This window comes from Sarcophilus harrisii, chromosome 1 (genome assembly GCF_902635505.1).
Source record: "Sarcophilus harrisii chromosome 1, mSarHar1.11, whole genome shotgun sequence".
In the NCBI taxonomy this organism is placed as follows: Eukaryota; Metazoa; Chordata; class Mammalia; order Dasyuromorphia; family Dasyuridae; genus Sarcophilus; species Sarcophilus harrisii.
The window spans coordinates 118,721,866-118,744,683 of NC_045426.1; the positions used below are offsets into that span (position 1 = coordinate 118,721,866).

At 34.3% G+C, this 22,818-nt stretch overlaps 1 protein-coding gene across 1 annotated transcript in view; it reads left to right on the forward strand.

Annotated features, from left to right (window-relative positions):
• Positions 1-22,818, forward strand: part of GLIS3 (GLIS family zinc finger 3) — a 597,159-nt gene that overhangs the window by 504,622 nt on the left and 69,719 nt on the right. Inside the window, exon 8 of the mRNA XM_031962195.1 lies at positions 16,024-16,192. Coding sequence (XP_031818055.1) covers positions 16,024-16,192 — 169 coding nt within the window. The remainder of the gene's footprint in view (positions 1-16,023; positions 16,193-22,818) is intronic.

A 22,818-nucleotide genomic window follows, 5' to 3' on the forward strand; every position in this document is an offset into this window, starting at 1 on the left:
GGGCTTTAGAATCAGGCAGAGCTGAATTTTATCCAGGAAACATCTTGCCTATAGACCCTGGCCAAGTCACTTAATCACTTAAGGCTGTAAATTGGACAATAAGTGGTCATCTGCATTTGTAGAGGGAGTTTCCTTGCCTACTTTGTACAGATAAAATATCATTTCTATTTTTTTAATAACTCACATATCTTTGTAACCTTGGGCATGATACTTAGTTTTCCTGAGACTCATTTTCTTCAACATTAAAATGAAGGATTGGACTAGTTGTACCTTTCACTCCTAGAACTTTGAGTCTGTATATTCTTTAAAAGCCCTTAACCTACTTTCTAGGCATCATTTTATTTTCTCTTCATAATAACTCTTTATATAGTCAATATATATATAAGATATATATCGAATAAAAACATTTATAATATTTTATATGTATATAGTTGATATATTATATGCATATATATGCACATGTATGTGCATGCATATAGATACATACACATTTAATTTATATTTACATTTGTTATCTTACTTACTGAGCTTCTTTTTGTAACCTCAGAGCTTAACACAATACAGGCTAGTCAGTAGTCAGTACTTGCCTTGTCAGATATATGCTATCACCAATTCCCATTCTTTAGAAGAAACTGAAACTTACTTGCCCAGGATCACTCAATAAGTAAATATCAAAATTGAGATTCCTGACTCCAAGTCTAAGATTTTATATACTCTGCTCCTGTTTTATGCCATTCCAAGTAAATGATCTTACTACTAAGTAACAGGTCATCAGAAAACTGAAGCTAGAGGCTAAAGTCTGAGTAAGTGAGGTGATTTGTCTTAGCATCCTAGAATAATAGATTAGGAATTCAGTTCCAGGGGTCAGACTTCAAATCCAGTTTTCTGTTCATCATACCACACTGTCTAGTGACTAGCCCTTAATTTAAATGTCCATTTCTTGACAGTGGCAGAAGAGTTAAAACTGTCATCAAGCAGCCTACAGTTTAGAGTGGAAAGTGTATTCAGAGAATGCTTAAGCACAATTCATTCATGCTGTAGAATGAAAAGAGGTCTAATGGGCTTAAGCCACTGGGTCATAAAGAGGAAAAGTAGCAAAGGCAGACTTTGAAACCAGACCCTCTCATCTGATATTGATTCCCTTCTATTTTTATAACCTGTGACCAAATTTCTCTTTCTGCCCCTCTTTCTATTTGGAATACTTTGTCTCTATCTCTACATCTCTCTTCCTGTTCTTCCCTTCTGTTCTTGCAGCAAACAAATTTTGAGCTCATAAATCTTCAAAGTCATTAGAGACACATGAAATAAATGTCATGCTACTCAAAAAGGGTTAATGTGCCTCCCATGAGTAATAATTATATCTCTCTTGGTTCATTATGAATGTAGAACTAAAATAGGAGACAGGATCCTGATTTTTAGCACATTCCCTTTAGATGGCTTCTCCAAATGCACATTTATAATTGTAGTTTGGTAGAGTAAAAACCCAGTAAATCCCTTCCCTCTTGCATTATTGACAGAGTGGAAAATATTTCAGCTGCAAATTTTGCTGTATACATTTACTAAAGGAGAGCTTCTGTCCTAATTGCTCATTAATACCTCCTCTACCCCTCAGAGCAGTACATTCTTGATGTGTACTTGAAATTTTATTGAGAAAGAGGCACCTTCCCTATTAGCTGCCCATTTTCTAAATCAAATAATTTATTAAATTTCTTGCTTATATTTGATAGCTGGACAATTGACATTTTAAATATTGGAGCCATTTTTGAGTGTAAAGACAGAAATGGTCAAATATTTTTTATTGGGCATGGCTAACTGATAGTTAAATGACTAACCTTACTCTTGAATGTTATGTGTGATATTATCATTTAAAATGTGTTAATTCCCAAGACTCAGATTCTTGATGTTGCCATTGGAACATAAATAACATTGGAATAGACCCTTTTTGATTATCAGTTTCACTTAAAGATGCATCATTCTGTGCCCCAAAAATATATGTTTTGTTTTTCCATTCACAGGCAAATCCTATGAATACTCTATCTTATGTTATAATGATAGAACAAATGAAAAATAGTTTCCTCTTTTTAACAGTAAATTTGAATTTGCTACCTACCTTTTCAATTATATTTATTTTTAATTAGGCAAAAAGAATCTGAAACAATATCACAAAATTTCTTTTATTGACTTGTGGCCATGGGAAAATTTTACCTGCTTCAAATGCAAGAATCCTTGATTTTATAGGCATGATTTCCTCCACAAATTCCAGTCACAATCCTTCCAAATTTTCATAGGAAGTTTCAGGAATTTCTATGGTTCAAAAAATTGCTTTATGGGCATCAGTATCACAAAACCCCCAAAAGCACAAGCATCCAGGAAGAATGGGTACCAAAATGTTGCAGAGAATGAAAAGATAAGAACAGAGACCAATTGGTTAATATTTAACTACTGGCTCTTTGGAAGGGGAGAAAAAGAAATGGAGACACTAAATACAGATAGCTTTTTCAAAGATTTTGGCTGAGAAAAAGGGAAGAGCTGGAGAATGATCATGGGAATGGTAGGTTCCAATAAAAATTTTTTTTCAAGGATAGAGAGACTTGTTTCTATAAGCAATGAAGAAGGAACCAGGAGAAAGGGATTAAAGATTGGGGGAAGGAAAGAAGAGTGAATTTGACAAGACAATATAAGACAAGAATAAGACAAGAGTGAATTTGAAAATAAATGCAGATGAATGGGTGAGGCAAAATTTAGATAGATGGGCTATGATGAGAAGAAGAGCTACTTCATCAGAGATGGTACTAAAGGAATAAATGGTGGGGAGTTATGTTAATGATTTGTGAGATGAAGAAAAGAGTAGGGAATCATCTTAGTCTAACACTAAGATTAGTATACCTAGTGTAACTAGCTATTGTATCACTAAATGTTGTATATGTAAAGGCTTTTTTAGCTTGGTGGGAATTTCCAGAGCTTGAACTTCATTAGTCTTCTAAAACTCAGAATACACTATTGTGAAAACAGATTATTAGAATTAGAAACAAGCTTACTCATACCTAAAAAATTTCTTCTATAATATCACTCAACAAGTACTCATCCAATCTCTGCCTAAAAATCTTCAGTAAGTAGCCCAGTTGGGAATTGTTGGAATGTCTCATTACTTTATTAGCTATGTATTTGATTTCTTTTAATTACTTCTTTGGAAAATAAAAAGACAACTTCTGAGAGAAACCTACCACCTTCTAAGGCAGCCCTTTCCCCTTTAAGACCATCATAAGTATTAAGAAGTGTTTCTTTATATCATGCTAAAATTTATTTGTAAAAGTCTACCCATTGTTTCACAGGCTGTTCTTTAGGGCCAAGCTGAACAAGCCTGGTTCCTCTTCCTGCATAGCTCAGCAAGCACTTGAAAATAATTATTGTGACTTCCCTAAATATCTTCCCTTCTCAAAACGGAACATCCCCAATCTCATCACTCAATTCATATATGACATGAGCTCTAGGCTACTCATCGTCTTGATTGTACTCCTCTAAATACTCTCTAATTTATCAGTATCTTTGTTAAAATCACTATTCGGAGCTTCATGTTTTATTTTAGTTATGATCTGACCAATGACAAGTCCAGTCACTTTCCTTCTTTCACTGGCTGTGTCTCACTTACTGCAGCTTGAGATCACATTAGTGTTTTTTTTTTGTTTTTGTTTTTTTACTTTTTTATCCCAACATTATTCCATTTTGAACTTGAAGTCCAACAATCTCCTCAATTCTCTTTCTGAGAAACTGCAACCAAACCATGCCTTCCTTATCATGTGTTTGGGAAGCTGATTTTAAGAACTCTTTTATTCATCATATCATTTAGCACCATATCCACTCCTAGATATACAATATAGTTTATCCTCAGTTTGTTCTACTACATGCTGAAATATCCCCAAAGATAGATATTTGGTGTAATATTTCCCTTCATTGGCAATATAAGGCTATTGTTTTTACTTAGAAATTGAGAGACCTGTCCATTGCACCTAAAGCCATTCAAAAAAGAACTAATTTTAAATGCTGTGGTCTCCATATGCAAGCAGACATTTTCATACTTCAATGATATGTGATCTCATCAAAGTTTATCATTTGGTAAAGGTTAAAGAAACTGGGAATATTTAGCCTGAGGAAGGACAGTTTGAGGGAGAAGATAATATACATCTTCAAGTATTTGAAGGGGTTGTCATGTGAAAGAGGAATCTGACTTGTTTTAGTTTGCTTTTTTATGATTGGTTTTATTTTTAATTTATGGGTTAAAACAAGCATTTCCATGAGGTAGTATAATAATTTTAAAAAGATGATTGTAGGAAGAGGACTCTGGGAAGATGGTGGAGGTCAGAAAATTCTAATCTCTCCAGATTTCCTCTACAAACAAGACAAAATAGCACCTCAGGTTGAACATAGAGTATCAAAAACAAATAAGAGTTGGGGCAGAACTGTATTCTTCCTGGGACAACCAGAGAATATGTGAAGAAAAATCCTAGGACAGAAGCTTTATTGTTGTGAAGTATAAACACCTCTAGGCTAGTTCCAGTGAAACAGCAAGAAAGGAATACTGGAGGTTAAAGGATTTGGAGTTAACCTTGATCACAACCACAAAAATTTCCATGTCCTGGACACTGTGGGGAGCCCTGATTCTAAGCTGGAAAGATTGAAAAAACCTCCATTGAGAAGATATGAAAGGCTTCCAGTTGTGCTACTTAGACATGACCTTGAGTAAGAAGATACCAGCATACTCCCTGTAAATGGAGAAGCAGTGGGATGGGAATCCTGCTGACCATAAGCTCTTACAGGAGATCTGAGTTCTTGGTTTTGGTTCCAGGCCAGAGGGAATAACTGAAGGTTATAGCCATTGGAAAGTTCTCAGGAAGCAAGAACATTTCTGGCATAGTATACTGGGGTGCCCTAGCTGTGACTTAGAGGTGGGGAAAAGAGTGCAGAGATTGGGGCCAGGACAAAACTCAAAAAATAACAGTAAAAAGTACCTGAGGCCGGAAGCACTATTCTCTATAGCACAGGGCTAGAGATGATTATAATAAAAAGCTGTTATAAATAATAACAATGCTGATAAAAAGCAGGCAAAGGAGAAAGAACCCAATGATAATTAATATGGAAACAAAGAAGATGAGGGTTCATCTTCAGAGGAGAATACTGAAACAAAGAAAAGCAGCTGGATGGCCCCACAAATAGAGCATGGCTCCAAAATCAGGTGGACCTGAGTTCAAAGCCAGCCTTAGATACTTAACACTTACTACTATGTGACCCTGGGCAAAGCACTTAACAATAATGGCCTTGAGGGGGAAAAAAAGCTTCTCTTACTTCTAGAGTAACACCAAATAGTCATCTGCCACAAAATAATTCATAGAACTCAAAAAAAAATTAAATAAAATAAAATAGATGGAGGAAAATTTTTCAAACAATAACTACCCAATAAAAATAAGAGATTATGAAAAGGAAGTCAACAAACTGGAAAAGGAGATCTGAAATCTTAAGGGATAAAAATTTACTCTTTGAAAATTAGAATTGGGCAAGGGAAAGCCAGAGATGTTAAAAGAGAAAAAAAAAGAAGTTATGAGACCAAGAGATAATAAAATAAAATATAAAGAATGAAAAAATAGAAGAGAATGTGAAACATTTCATAAGGAAAACAACTGATATGGAGAGGAGATCAAGAAGAGAAATCATAAGAATAACTGGACTACCTGAAAGTTTCAATAAAAAAATTAATAATAGAAGAAATAATAAAATAAAATTATCCTGAAGTGTTAGAACAAGAGGATATAGTAGAAACAGAAAAAAAAAAAAATCCATTGATCCCTATCTGGAAAAGAACCTAGGAGGAAAACCTAAAGGGATATCAAAGCTAAATTCCAAAATCACCAGATTAAGGAGAAAATATTACAAGCAATAAGAAAAGAACAGTTCAAATATAGTAGAGCCACAATTAGAATTTTAGAAGACCTAGCATTTGGTAAATTAAAGGATAATAGGTCTTGAAACAGTATGTATTGAAGAGCAAAGTATCAGACCTAGCAAAGTTGAGCATTATCCTGAAAGAAAAAAAAATGGATATTCAGTAAATTGCCAGACTTTCAGGATTCTGTTGCATAAACACCTGAACTTAATAGAAAAATTAACATACCAGATCCAAGAGAAATATAAGATAAACATCAAAGACTGATTACAAGAGAATCAATAAGCACAAATTATTATTTTAATACATGGAAATGTAAACAGTATATCTAAATTTGTCTTTAATAATTGAGTGGTTTGAAAGAAAGATTAAAGTAGCACTGAGGAAGAAAATGTGATTCTAAAAGGTAAAACCATGTATATAATTATTTCTTAAAAATGAGGTTCAAGAGGAAGAAGTGATACTGAGAAATTAGATGGGGTGGAAAGCTGATAACTCTGGAACCCTACTCTTCAGAAAGAAATGAGAAGAAAAGGATTGGGAGGGAAAGAGGATAAGGTATAGATTTTTAGGGGTAATCTACTCACAGACCTAAGTTAAAGAGAGAACAACATATATATTTAGAAGGAAATAAGTCTTTTAAATTTATAAAGAAATAAGAGGATGATTAGAAAGAGTGGTGGAGGGTTAGAAGAATATCAGACTTAACAGGAATGGGATAAAGAGAGAATAACATATTTTTGGAAGTGTATAAAACTTTTCTAAATTCAGATATAAATAAAAGAGCAAGGGGATTAAGTGAGGGGAGAAAATAAGGGAGATATTCTTAAAAAGGGGTAGGTTGAATAATAGGAATACAAGATAGTGGGCAGAAGTCAAATAGAGACGTCAGGAGGGATAGGAATAGGGTGAGAGATAAAAGTAAAGCAGAAAAGTGAGGAAGAATGGGAATAGGGTGGTAAGGATAGTGATGAAAATAGAAAGGAGGAGTATAAATAATAAGTAATTATAGCTTAGAATACAAATTGGATGAATTCACCCATAAAATGGAAAAATAGTAGATATTATTGAGAAGAAAAATAAAGTAGAAGTATACATAGAATCATTTTACATTCATGCAAATATATATATATATATATATATATACACACATAATTTTCTTCTCAATCGTACTTTTCTAATTACATGTAAAGATAGTTTTCAGTATTCATTTCAATAAGATTTTGAGTCCCAATTTTTTTTCTCTCCCTCCTTTACCTCCCTTTTTCTAAGACAACAAGCAATCTGATATGGGTTATACATGTACAATTATTTTAAACGTACTTTTCATATTTGTCATGGTGTGAAAGAAAAATCAAAACAAAAGAGAGAAAAAAACACAAGAAAGAGAAAGCACACATAAAAAGAGATGAAAATAATATATACTTCTATTTATTAATTCTTTCTCTGGATGCAGATGATATCTTCCTTCACATGTCCTGTGTAGTTAATTTGGTTATTTATAATAGTCATAATGACTTATTTGCTCAGAGTTATTCTTAAAACAATATTACTATTACTGTTAGATGTGAAGGATAAAATCAGGACCAACAGGAAGAAATGGCAAAGAAGATGATTTAGCCTTGATGTTATTTTAAAAATAAACTAAAACAATAATAATTTTTAAAAAAACCTTTCCAAGATTAAAACTCTAAAACTAGAATAGACTGCTTGAAAAAGTGATGGGTTTCCCTATCCTTGGAGGTCCTTAAATAGAAGCTGGAATCTACTTGTCAGGAGTGATATAGTAGTAATTCCTCTTTTGGATCTGGCATTGGACAACCACATAATACTTTATAACTCTGAGTACTGCTTCTTCTGGAGCAGATCTTAACTTATATACTTCTTCCCTCATGAGAATCTGCCCGTGTCTTTGCACAAATGTATGCAGGATCCACTCAGGGTATTGAATGACCTCTTCGGGTTAATAATAGGTAACATTTATGTCAGTTTTTCACCTCATTTAACATATATTGTCTCAGAACAATTCAGTGAGATAAGTGATATTACCATTCCCATTTTACAGATATACTTTGAGACGCATCTGAAAAAATACTTGGATAAATTTTTCTTGGTCAGAAGTACAAAACATATCTGGGATACTCCTACCACTTTCATCAGGAAGAGACAGATACTAAATAAGAACTAACATAATCCAAAACTAATGGAAAGAAAAAATCTTAAGAGGAGAATGATCTTATAGCCCCCAGTTTAAGCAGGGGACTCTTATATTAATCCAGCAACGGAATTTTTCTTCCTTGGGGATTTCATTATCATTCACAAAAGCAATAAGATTTTCTATATATTTATCTACCATGCCTAATCAATTTTTCCGTCTGCCAATTACTGACCATGTCTGAAGGTAGATTGAAAAGACTTTTACAAGCTTTGAAAAATGACAATGACCTTGTGGTAACACTAGAGAGAGAATGCTAACCCATTTAGACATCATATTGACATTAAAGGATTTTATCACTTCAGCCTTACTAAAAAATTTTTGTATTGTGGAGAAATGGGCACAGCTCTTGACTGTCATTCAAAACATGTGTACCTCATTGCAATGTGTTCTACATAAATGGCATAGTTAATTGAAAGATTCAATAATAATCAGGGCAATCACGGGCATAATAGCTATTTAATACTTATATTAGAGATTTTTTTTTTTACCCGGAGATAAAAAATTGCACTGTTATACAATTTGGAGCAGTAGCAGGTGCCAAATTTGTGCACAGTAGGTAAGAAGCAAGTATTGTATTGACAGATGTTCTAATAAGCTGGTATTCAAGATTGCTTCCTAGGATGTTGAATGTGAAGTTTAATTCAATTTAGAAAAAAAAATACAATGAATATTTATTAAGAGCCAGTTACTGTGTGCACAGTGCTATTCTGCAAGTTGGCAAAATTCAAAACTTCTATAATAAAAGTGTTAAGAATAACACTTTAAGGCACTACAATTCCATCAATGTTAAACCATCTTTTTTACCTTTGCAAACTGTGGTCCCTCTAAGTCTTAAGAGATAGTCTTTTAAAATGATTTTTGTAAAAGATTCATCATTCCATGGCTAATTTACTAACAGCCCTCCTCAAAATGAATTAGATCATTTTGATTTACAATAATTATAATGTCATTTGACTATTACAAATAATCAAATTAGTTGTAAAGAACATAAGAAGAAGACTCTATCTTCATCCAGAGAAAGAACTTATAAATAGAAATATGTATGGGATGATTTTACATACACACACATACATATTTATGTCTAATGAAAAGCATCTTTAAGGTGAGGAGTAGAGAAGAAAAAAAAAAGAAAAAAAATACATGATAGTTTTATTGAATATTTAAAAGGAATAACAAGTTATATATGATGGATTTGCAGTTTCATGTATTATCTTTTTGTATTATACTACATTATGGAAATGTTAATTTTATCCCATGAATTGAAATTTAAATACATAAATAAATAGAGAATATTAAAAATAAATAAAAATAAAGCAAAAAAGCCTATATATAGCATACATGAAATATGACTAACTGGCCCACAGCACAGAGTTCCTTTCCAAATGTAGTATTTGATCATCCAAGAAAAGTTGGGGCAACACAAAAGACCTTAAGCTGAGGAGGAAGTATAATAACACAGTGGTATTATGATAATAATAATAGCTCACATTTATATAGTGCATTAAGATTTATAAAACTTTTGCAGACATTATGGTCTCATAGAAAAATAAATAACATATGCTAGATAATTATAAAATGCATGAATTATGATAGAACATTCTAAGGATATGAGTATTTATAAAAGAGAAAATCCTTTCTCTTAAGGACTTTACATGTTAATAAAGGAAGATAACATTGTGGAGTGGTGACCAGAAAGGTGTGTTTTATTTTGGTAAGATATAAGAGGAAGAAGGAAGAGTAGATCATACCTGATAAATGCTGATAAATTCAAATGTTGTTCAAGAAACTAGAGCTTTTTAATCAACAAATAAATATGCCTTTATTAGGTACTTGCTATGTGCCTCATCTCTATACCTGATGCTAGAGATAGAAACCTACCTTTAAGGAGTTTACATTCTATTGGACGAGACAATAGGCATAGGCATTAGGTGCCATTCTATTCAGTAATGTGTTTATAATAGTAACAGCTCATATTTCCATAATATATTAAGATTTATATAACCTTTATTCAGGTTAATAGTGTAATAGAGAGATGGCCAAATAACTATGTTATGGCTGAATTAATGAATGCAAATAGATGGGAGAGAAAAAACCATAAATGCTAGTGATTTGAGTATTTAACAAAGAGATAGTCCTTTCCCATGGGGAGTTTACATTCTAGTATCTGGAGTGGTGATGAGAGAAGAGTGCCCATATATAGAGATTCAGAAGAGAACATTAGATTAGATTAGAATCTTAAGAAATTTTTGATATCTTTGCAGAAAGCAGTTTCAATTACGTGATAAAGTGAGGAGCCAGATTTCAGAGGGGTGAGAAAAGATAGAGGAGAAAAACATAGAGATATAGGTATAAATGGCTTTTTTTTTTTTAATGAATTTGGCTAATAAAAGACTATAGGATGACAGTTGGTGTGGATAATGTGTTCTAGTGTGGTAGTGCTCTAGTATATTTTTTTAAAATTTAAGAAGCCTTGAACCTATTTATAGGCAGAAAGGAAGAAATACTAAGTAGGGAGAGATTGAAGATTACAAAGCGGGGGATGATAATGGGGGCAATCTGTTAGGGAAGAGAGGAAGAGGATGGGTTTGAAGGAAGAAGTGGTTGAGATGATATCAAGATGTGAGATGAGGAGGAGAGAAAATGATGTTCTATTTCAATAGTCTAAGCAGGCATACAGTTGAGAACAAGAGCCAATATTTGACAATTTTACAGGTAGGTAGAAACTTCCACAGATTGCACCTCAAAACAATGATCATTTATTACCCAGCATCATCTCCCTGCTGTTATGTATGAAGAATCATATAAATTGGTAGAAACTTCAGTAACCGAATAGTTCAATCGATACCTGACAAAGCATTCCTTTTATGTCATCATTCACTTTCTATGATTTCATCTAATACCTGCCTGAAAATTTCCTCTTAATACCCCTAAAAGTTTGATACTGTGATATTTGGGTATTTTGCAGCAGGGAAGGACTCCTTAAATTGTACCAATAGTATCATAGATATAGTCCTGACAGGTAATACCTTACCAGAGGTATCTGGTAAATTATAGAGCTCCAATCACAGAATGTTACCATTCACCACATTTAATTTCCAAAGCAAAATATTTTTCCTGTGTCACTCTTCTTCCCACCCCACTAAAACCCTGTCCTTTTCTCTGCTTTCCTCCAGCTGGAGGGCCCCACCTTTTCTTCCTTTGCTAGAGATGTCTGTGGAGAAGCCATGCCGAATTTTATTTACTGATTTGTAATTCTAACAGAAAAGCCTTTCCTTTGTTATGATCATTACCTATATGCCCCAGGACTAATAAGTGTGGGGTGTATTGTCATTACCATTTTTTAAATTCTTAGTAGAGTTCACAGTTTCTGTATATGGAAAGGAGGAAATGTTTATAAAGTATCTTTGTGACCACTTATTCTTCCATCAGTATTTGGAATACTACATCGAGTCCAAGCCCCAACCTTACACACACCAATATTCATGCTACTGCCATGATCCTTCTAAATAGCCTATTCCCCTGGGTGAAATTATTATTTGGAATAAAAGCTGAATTCTGGCTCCCTAAGCGAGTCTAACAATAAATGAGGGTAGTGATTCATAAGCCGACTCTCATGTGTTTGCAAATGTGTAACTTTTATTGAGGCTGACGCACAAAACAGAAGCTCTACGTTACCTTTTCTAGCTAGTAAGCGTTTTCCAGCTTGCCTCAAAATCTTTTGTAGTTGGGCTGAGGGTGGTGGTATTGGTGGTTATTGCTGTGGGAGAGTAGACATAGGCATTAGCATATAGAACAAAGTTAGATTCATAAAGGGCAGCAGTAAATCTATCGAATTTAATTATTCTAGTACCAGTACTTTTTGAGGGGTAAAGTAGTAGCTGAATTTTAATTGAGCCTTTTAAGTGACAGAGCTATTGCCTCATTAAAAAGTACAGAAAAGGAATTTGTATTAAGCAGTTTCTTGCCAAAAAGTTGTGTTTGTCTGTTTTGTGCCTGGATTGGAGAAGTAAGTACTAATTTGTCAATAGAGTTTCCACATCATTTCCCTCTCTTAATCCCTTAATTTCTCTCAAAAATCTAATCCTGCTAGCCTCTAACTTGGAATAATCCAAAAGGCAATTCTCAAAATTGACATTATTCAGGAAATCTTTCTTCTCTAACTAGAAGACTAGGCTCTGAAAAATTCAAGATCTCCCCTCCTCCACAAAGGAACTGGATTTCACAATATTGTTTATGTTCTCAGGCCAAGTATGTGTGTGTGTGTGTGTGTGTGTGTGTGTGTGTGTGTGTGTGTGTGTGTTGTGTGCTTCTGCTGCAAAGTCCTTTTTTTTTTTCCTGAAGCAATTGGGGTTAAGTGACTTGCCCAAGGGGAACACGGCTAGGAAGTGTTAAGTATCTGAGACCAAATTTGAACTCAGATCCTCCTAACTTCAAGTCTGGTGCTCTCTGGCAAAGTACTTTCAACTGCTCCTGAGGGTAGTGGTAGAGAGTAGAGAGGAAACTGCACACAGGCCTAGGTTCCTCAGCCCCCTAAGCACTCATCTATTTTATGAAAAAAAAAAAAAAATACATTGTTATCTCTTTGTTAAAATGTAACTTATTCATATCCCAAACCTGCTTTTTTATCCATGTGTATATCTATACACATACAGCTATATACAATCATATACATAATGTATGTATGCATATTCAGTCAGAGACAGCCAGTGGAGAAATAAGAGTACACAAAATAATAATGGAGTGGAAGGCCTGGATTCAAAAGTCAATAATTTACATTATTAGTTATGTGACCTTGTGCAATCCATTAACTTCTCTCTCCCAACCTCAGTTTCCTTATCTCTAACTAGGTTGGAAATTTTCCAAAGCCTCTTTCAGTTCTGAATCTTATGAGCACTTGAATGAATTTTTTTTCAGTTTTTTGTTTTATTTTATAGTTTCTTGATGCCTTATAGAAGTCATTAGCTTCAAACTCACCCAATTCTAATTTTTAAAAGAATTATTTTTTTCAGTTACTCTTTGTACCTCCTTTTCCATTTGACCAATTCTAATTTTTAAGGAGTTCTTTACTTCAGTGAATTTGTGTCCCTCATTTTCTATTTAACCAACTCTGCTTTTTAAGAACCTTTTCTTATCAGTGAATTTTTGAATAACATTTTCCATTTGGTCAATTCTGCTTTTCAAAGTGTTTTTCACCTTATTGGACTTCTTATCATTTGGCCTGTTCTATTTTTTTATAGTAGTTTTGTTTTTTTTAATTTTCCCAAATATACGCAAAATTAGTTTTTAACATTCCCCTTTGCAAAACTTTGCGTTTCAGAATTTTTTCTCTCCCTCCTCATTCTCTTTCCTAGACAGTAAGCAATTCTCTTTCCTAGACAGTAACCCATTATAGGTTAAACATGTGCAGTTCTTCTAAACATATTTCTATTGAATGAATTCTTAAAAAAACAAAGTAAGTAGACCATCCAGCATCATATTACCTATTAACAAAGTAGTAATTAGATATACTTGTGCCGAGTACTAATTCAGTGTGTTGGAAGGATAATGGTGTCATCATTAAGGGCAGTCTATGTTTATAGTTGCATCAGGAATTAGGGACAGGAGGTGAGGGAGAAAATAATCAAGTGCTCATTGTGTGCCTGTCACTGTGTTAAATACGTTTTTAACAGATATTTTTCTCATTTGGTCCTTATGACAATTATGTGAGATAGAGCTTATTATTGTCCCCATTTTAAAGTTAAAGAAACTATAGCATATTTGAGGTAGCAGGTGACCCCATATGAGAGAACCATTATTCCATAGAGTTGGAAATAGGAACTTACAGAACAGAAGCTATACAGACAGGACTTTAAATATGATAGCAACAACAGTGGCATTTAGGCCCCAAGTCATCAGAAAACTAATTGCAGAAAGATGGAGATAGGGGTATACTTCCTTCTCATAGAAACCACAATCTCATCAGTATACTATGGGAAAGCCTTGTTTTCTCCAAGTCATTCCCTGAGAATTGAGAGGATTAAGATCTTGATAGTCTGTGATTAGATATGATTGAAAGGACTAAAGGTAGGGAACTCTCCTTGAGAGATTGTGGTCCAATTCATGGTTTAAATCATAGAATCATAGATTTTCAGTTAGAAGAGAAGGCAAAAGTTACTGAGTTCAATCCCTTAATTTTCCAAGTGAAGAAACTGAGGCTCAGAATAACTAAATGTCTTCAAAAAAGAAGTGGCAGAGACAGAATTAAAACTTAGCTACAAAAAGTCTAAATCTATTTTTTTCCACCATACCACATAACATATTTTGGAAGCAAGACAAAGATCTCTTAGTGATAAGGGAAGACATCAGGGATGTGTTGATAAATGTTTAATGAACAGGGAAATGTTCACATGACACAATTCTTAATTTTAATTTACCTTATTAATTTAACATTTTCTAGAGTCTAAACAGTCCACAAAATAGCAGATCAATCTTGATTTGGCAAGTTTTCTGAGATGCAAATGTTCATACTGAAAATTTAACCATCAGCTTTCCTGAGCTGGTTCAAGATGACTCCAGCATACCCTCATCTCAAGATGGGGAGATTTCTACTGGATAGTTTGGGTACATTGACAGACTCCTCCCAACTCCTCCCGGTCATGCCCCAAAAGTGACAAGCAAGGATTTCTTGTGTAGTATTGTAACAGTTATCCAGGACCAGGTTTCAAGCCTTAGGATATATTCCACTATAGAAGAGGAGCATGTCACTCAGTCAATAAGCTAGCAAATGCCCACATATTTATTTTATAGATATTTTCTGTCTCTCTCAACAAATTTTATGCTATGAGAGATTAAAATGCTCTATTTTTGCCTTTGTATTTTCAGAACATAATTCATTACACAGCATATAGTAGTAGCTGCTTACTAAATACTTGCTGATTGATTGATAATAGTAATTGGGACTATGTTCTTAATCTGGGATTAAAACCTCCCAGAGATTTGTGAACTTGAAAGGAAAACATTAAATATTTTATCTGTGACAATAATTTGTTTCCTCTACAATTCTAGTATTATGTTTTATGCTTTTGAAAGCATTATTCTGAATAGATATCCATAATTTTCACCGGACTGTCAAAGGGATCTGTAACACAAAGCAGGTTAAGAATCTTTGGCCTAGATGACCTATAATGTCATCTCTAACATTCTATGAATTAATAAAAGCCAGTCCCCGTTGCTCTGAATTGACACCAGAACAATCCCTCTTGTAGGGGCTGAATCCTGGGGAATACATCTGAACAATAGTGGGAAATGGGATATAACTAGGGCTGTACCATCCCCCCCAACCCCCCCCAGCCCTTTAATTCTTGTTACCAATGAGATGCTAAAAGGAATAAGAAACGTATGCATTAGCTTATTGTCATACTTGAATAAATGAAAGATAATAACTTAGTGACCAGCAGTGGAAACATTAGAAGCTCAGGTAATTCTGTCCTGTTCAGACAAGGGGTTTGTTGTGAAAGGTGGTGCTTGAACAAGCTATGAACAGCAGCTCCCAGCATAGTGCAGGCTGAGAGGCTCTGCTGCAATGGCAATAAGGAAAGTATTAGCCAGCCAACTGCCTGATTGTTAATAGATGGACCCCTCTCTGATGAGTCAAAACAAAACATGTATATGTATATTCAGCAAATGAAGAATTGGACTACAAGTACCAGATTCCTACATCTCCCTTTCCCACTTCAGCATGTCTCTTGTCAGTCACCTACAGATGAAGCCTTTGCTTCCTTTTATCTCCCCCCCCCCCCGACTTATGTATGTGCATGTGTGTGAGTGTACACGCACACTTTATTTTATTTGTGACTTAGCTTGAATTCCTTGTCGTCCCTTTTAATTTCAGCCACGATTTTCTCCAGCACTCACTCAAGCAGGAGTGGAACAGCTGCTGGGGCTGGGCCTCCCCCACATCCCGTCAGTCACCCTTCTCCGGGACATAATGTACAGGGGAGCCCCCACAACCCCTCCTCCCAGTTACCTCCTCTTTCGGCTGTGGACTCAGGAACTGAAAGGTAAGACCATCTGTCTCTTCCTTCTAAGCAGTGACACAGCCAAGCCTCCCTGCACCAAGAAATGATTTGACAGTTGCTAAATTTTATTAATAATACATTGGTGGGTTGATTTACCCAAAGGTGACATTTAAAAAGTACATACACATTTCACAAGAATTCAGTCTGCTCATCCTCTGTGGGTTTTTTTCTTTTTGTGTTTTTTTCTCTGCCTATTGGGGGGAGGTAGAATATATATATATATATATATGTGTGTGTGTGTGTGTGTGTGTGTGTGTGTGACAGTCATCTAAAGTGTCTGTTTCAGGAAAAAAAAAGCAGCAGAATTTCCCTGTTGTTTCAACACCTCCTGTTCAGTTGTCACATATGTAGGCCATGTTAAGATGACCATATTTGCCTGTTGATCAATTTAAGGTTTTATTTTATAACATAAAAGAGCACATTATTTTCAATGGTTTTTGAAAGAACTACTAATCAAATGTCATCACTCCCTATCTATTGAAGTCTCTCCCTCTGTCCTTCCCTCCCTCTGTTATTTTAAGGCTTTTATCAGATTCTATCCTATCAGGAGATGGATCCTTTCATCCTCCCAGGTGACAGAAATCTTTCCCTCCTAAAAAATCTTTTAGCACTTGGACTCCTTCCCTCAACTTCCCCTTGTATAATGATTGTTTATGCACTGACTCTTCTTAAAGACTGATGGATGATTTCTGACCCACCCTCCTTCCATAAGATTGTATATTTCTCCTTAAAAGCAGCATCTGTGGTATATCCATCTGTCTTCCCAGTGCTCATTCCAGGCCTTTTCATATAGTAGATGCTTAATAAATATTTTTAATTGAATTGAATTGAGTCTGTGACAAAATTGAATATAATGTCATCCAATGCCAAAAGCATTCCAGTGTCTACCACATGCAAAGTATTACAGAGACCAAGATAACACAAAAAGTGTTTGCTGTCTTCAAGGAGCTTATATTCCAGTATTTTAATAGCCTATTAATTGGTTTCCCTGATGCTAGGTTTTGCCTTACTCCAATCCATCTTCCATTCATCTGCCAAAATTATTTTCCTAATATGCAGATGCAAACATGTCATCCCTCTACTCAACAAATTCTAGTGGCTCTATATCATCCCAAGATCTAATCTAAAATCCTATTTGGCATTCAAAGCCCTTCCTTCTACCCTGTTTCCAGTATTTTTATGCCTAATACTCCCATCCACATTAGAATTCTTTGATTCAGTGAAACTGACCTTTTGGTTAATCCTCAAACAAAACATTCCATTTCTCTAATCTGAGAACTTTCAATGACTGATCTTTATGCCTGGAAAGGTCTCCTTCCTCATGCATACCTCCTAGCCACCCTGGTTTCCCTCAAAACCAGATAAAAATCCCATTTTCTATAGGAAGCCCTTTTTTATTCTCTTTTAATTCTAGTCCTTTGCCTCTGTTAATGATTTCCACTTTATCTTTTTCCCCCTAAAACATTTTTTCAGTTACATTTAATTTTTAAACATTAATTTTTTTAAATTTTGAGTTTTCAATTTTCTCCATCCCTCCATCCCCGCAATTGAAAAATCAAGGGGTTTGATATAGATTATACATGAATTGTCATGCAAAATGTATTTCCATATTATTCATCAGAAAACAGACCTCCCCCAATGAAAAAAGTAAAACACAAAATACAGTATTTCCATCTGAATTCACCTTCTATCAATTGTTTCTGTAGAAGTGGATAGCATTTTTCATGATGAGTTCTTCAGAATTGTTTTAGATCATTGTTTTACTGAGAATATATATATCATTCACAACTGATTGCCATATACTAGTGATGTTACCATGTATAGTTCTCCTGGTTCTGCTCATTTTACTTTCTGCATCAGTCATGTAAGTCTTTACATGTTTTTTCTGAAAGTATCTTACTCATTATTTCTTATAATACAATGGTATTTCATCACAACCATGCACCATAACATGTTCAGCCACTTCCCAGTTAATGAATAGCCATTTGATGTGCAATTCTTTGCCACCACAAAAAAGAGCTGCTATAAATATTTTTGTACATAAAGATCCTTTTTCCTTTAATGTCTTTGGGACAGACCTAGTAATGCTACTACTGGATCATAGTATACATAGTTTCAGAATTTTTTGGATGTAGTTCCAAATCATTCTCTAGAATAGTTGGACCAGTTTATAACTCCACTTACAGTACATTAATGCCTCAGTTTTCCCATATCCCTCTAAGATTTGTCATTTTCTTTTTCTGTCTTATTTGCCAGTCTAATAGGTAAGAGCTGGTTCCTCAGAGTTCTTATATTGTGCATTCTCTAATCAATAGTGACTTAGAAATTTTTTTTCATATGACTATAGATAACTTTGATTCCTTCTTAAAATTGTTCATATTCTTTGATCATTTATTAATTGACTAATGATTTGCATTGATATAAATCTGACTTATTTCTCTATATAACTAAGAAATAATAGCAGAAAACTTGCTGTGAAATTCTTCCCCACCCCCAACTTTTCCTTTCCTTCTGATTTTGGCTACATTGATTTTATTTGTACACAACCTTTTTAATTTAATATAATCAAATTTATCCATTCTGTGTTTTATAATAATGTTCTCTGTCTTTTGCTTGGTCCTAAATTCTTTCCTTATCCATAAAGCTGACAGGTCAACTATTCCATGCTTTCCTAATTCGTTAATATTATCACCTTTCATACCTAAATTATATACCCATATTGACCTTATCTTGGTATATGATATGAGATTTTGGACTGTGCCTACCTTTTGCCAAATTGCTTTACAATTTTCCCAGTAGTTTCCAACAAATAGTGAGTTGTTATCCTTAAACCTTGGATCTTTGGATTTATGAAACACTAGATTACTATGGTCATTGACTATTTTATACTGCATATCTAATTTATTCCACAGATCCACTACTATTTCTTAGCTACATTGTTTTGATAATTACCACTTTTTAATACAGTTTGAAATTTAGTATGACTAAGCCCCCATCCTTCACATATTTTTTTCCATTGGTTCCTTTGATATTCTTGACCTTTTTGTTTATCCAGATGAATTGTATTTTTACTAGGTTTACAAAATGATTTTTTTTTGTAGTTTCATTGGTATGGCACTGAATAAATCAGTGTAGGCAGAATTGTCATTTCTATTATATTGACTGGGCCTACCCATAAGCAATTCTTACTACTGCATTCCTGGTATAATCCTACAGGACATAGGGTATTATATTTGTGATGTATTGTTTTAATCTCCCTGCTAGTATTTTATTTTAAAAATTTACACCAATGTTCATTAGAGAAATTGGTTTCTAGGTTTTTTTCTCTGTTTTTGCTTTTCCTTGTTTAAGTATCAGCATCATATTTGTGGTATAAAAGGAATTTGGTAAGACTACTTTGCCTTTTTTTCCAAATAATTTATATAATATTGAAATTAATTGTTCTTTATATATTTGGCAGAATTTTTTGTCAGTGTGTCTCGCCTGGAGATTTTTTTCTTAGAAATCAGTTTATCTTTTATGTAGCTTGTTTGTATATATTTGTTGTTTCCATTACATTGGAAGTTCCTCAGGTTCAAGGATGGCCTTCTATATTTCTTTGTATTCTCACCTTCCTGACCCATAGTGTTTACAGGGAAAGTTTTCTTGTTACAGGGAAGGTTTTGTTGGGAAAAGCTAAGGAGAAGAGTTTATATTTTATTCTTGAGGCAAGAGGGAGAACCTGGAGATAACTGAGTAGGAGAGTCACACTGTTGAATTTGTGATTAAGAAAAATTACCTACTTACTGTCTAGAGAACAGAGAAGAATGATGAAAGATTTGAGTAGTAGGAATACCCAGAAGAAGGTGTCTGTAATCATCTTACTAAGAATGACTCATGAGTAGAAAGGCACAAATGTCATGAAAATAGAAATAGTATGCTTAACAGAATGTGGAGTAAGGGAAAGCTGTAGTGACTGAGGCAGAAATAAGAAAGTTTAGAGAAGAGGAGAGTTAGAGGGGAAAGGTAATGAATGCATTTTTAGATATGCTGAGTTACAATGTTGCCAGGACAAGTGAACTGAAAGGATCCACTAATAATATGTAGAGTCTAGGAGTCACTTGCATAGAGGTGTAAGTTAAACCCTTGAAATTTAAGGAGATTGCCCAGAGATTGGGTTCTTTGGAATGATTATAGAACTATAAAGTTTAGATTATAGATCTAAAGCCTGAAGAGACTTCAGAGGCCTTTGGTCTGATTCCTTCATTTTCTAGATCAGGAAACTAAGATCCAGGAAAAGTAGGGGTAGACACACTCACTTAAAAACTTTTTCATACAGTCATTCATTATTTTGTGCAAACCACCCCTCAATCTTCTCCCTCCCAAACAGACACATATACATAAGAGGATGGATTCCACATGGAAGGATCTCCAAGTTCATGTTTTTTTTTTTTCCTCAACAGTATTTTATTTTTTCAGATACATGTAAAATTAGTCTTCAACATTCATTTTTTGTAAGATTTTGTGTTCCAATTTTTTTCTTTCTCCCTCTCTTAGTCCCCCTCTGTCAGGGACTATATTAGACCCCAAGAAATCTTATATAGGTTATACATGTACAGTCCTTTCAAACATATTTCCATATTTGTCATGTTGTACAAGAAAAATCAGACAGGCAGGACATGAGAAAGAAAAATCAAGCAAGCAGACAAACAAAAAAGGTGAAAATACTGTGCTTCAATCCACATTCAATTTCTCCATAATTCTCTCTCTAGATGCAGATGGCATTTCCCATCCCAAGTTTCAGATTTATGTTGATGAAGATGCCTTTAACCTCTCACCCTTCTTCTCTGCTGTCTAAATGGTTATCTCCACTTATATTAACAATACAAATACAAACAAAGTCCTTGAAACCAGGTCTAGGAGGTTTTAAACACTTCTATCTTTAGAATGTCTACCTTGTTCTGATTGGTGCCTGCCTCACCCCGCCTACTACTTCAGGCAGACAGTTAGTATGATGCACTTTACTCTCCACTTTGCCCACTACTTCCAAATATTTTCTCCACATAGCCTTGTGTTATTTGCCTCTTCTACACCATCCCATTTTTGAACCATAATCAGGCACCTGGCATTTTCCTAAAACAGATATGTCAATCTATTTCCCTACAGTCCCATTTGTCATCCCTATATCTCTGGACCATAATGCTCCTCCTTCATTACTACTTCCCTACAAGTATTAAGCCTTATTGGAAGTTAAGCTGATTAATTGTGGTTTTAAAATAGTATTATCCTAGTCTCCTCACTTTTTCTTAACCTATACATCCATTCAGTTGCTAAAACTTGACATTTCTACCTTTATAACTTCTCTACCATTTATCCTGTAGCATGGTTATGTTAATATAGCTTAGGAATTATTTTGGGGGGGAGGATTGGGGGGGAGAACAAGGAGAAACATGCTGCATTAAAAACAACAACAAACTGTACATTTAAAATCTTTTGATTTCTTGTCTACATCTTCAAAATTATTTATTGAACTGCTTCAGGGTAAAGGTAACCTGTTTCATTTAACAACTTCTTAAAACTTTTCTGTCACTATGGCTGAACAAATGATAATCATACTCTAAATCCCAGGCAACAGAGAAAGGAAATTTTGGAAAATATTCATACATTCTAGTAAGTTGAGGCAAATGCAACTTCTTATCACAAGGGAGTTCATTTTCAGCTCTACTTTAAATGGCATTAGTCAAAGATTTTTTTTTTTTCCTAATCATCTCTTTGCATTTGGCTCCATTGTGAACTCTTTTCAGCAACATCATGGAGTTCAGTGATGATCAATCTAAATTTTCCAGCACTTCATTTCATCTCATTGTCAATAGTTATAATGATCCTTAGAAAAAGACAAGAGTAAAACAATTTCCTTGCCTCCTTTATAGCTCTGCAAAAATTTAGGCAGCTATTACACCCACTTCTTGGTCACTAGGATAAGCTGCTGATTGATATCCTCAGCAGCCTGGGGGAGATATTATTTCTATTTGTAACTCTTGCTAGAGATGGTCTCTATTCTAGGCTTACTTATTTCTCCAAAAGAAACATGATATTACCATTAGTTTCACATGAATCTTTTTTTTTTATGAAAAGTAACTAAAACAGGTCAATATCAGTACAGTGTGATGTAAATAGATACATTCATAAAGCAGTTATTTTGCACCTCCACTTTATTTCCTGTTTTAGTCAAATTGTTGTACTCTAAATTCTGTGTTCCATGGGATTGTATGCCTGCCTCACCTCTGTCTCTCAGAATGCTTAGCTTTTATCAAGGCATAGATCAGATGTCAAATGAAATAGGAAACCTTTTTCTAATCCTTTTCATCATTGGTACTTTTCTCAAATTATACAATATATTAGTTTGTATGTTGTTTTGCCCCAATAGAATATAATTTCCTTGAGGACTTGGCCATTTTTATTTTGTCTTTGTATCCTCGGCACCTAAAGCAGAGCACAAACTTAATGTGTTCTCATTGCATAAATGAATGAGCAGATGAATGAACATGACATTCTCTATCAAGTGAATAAGATAGATGGTGTTTGCCCTCTTGCAATTTAAACTCTTAAGTCAGATGACATAAAAAAAA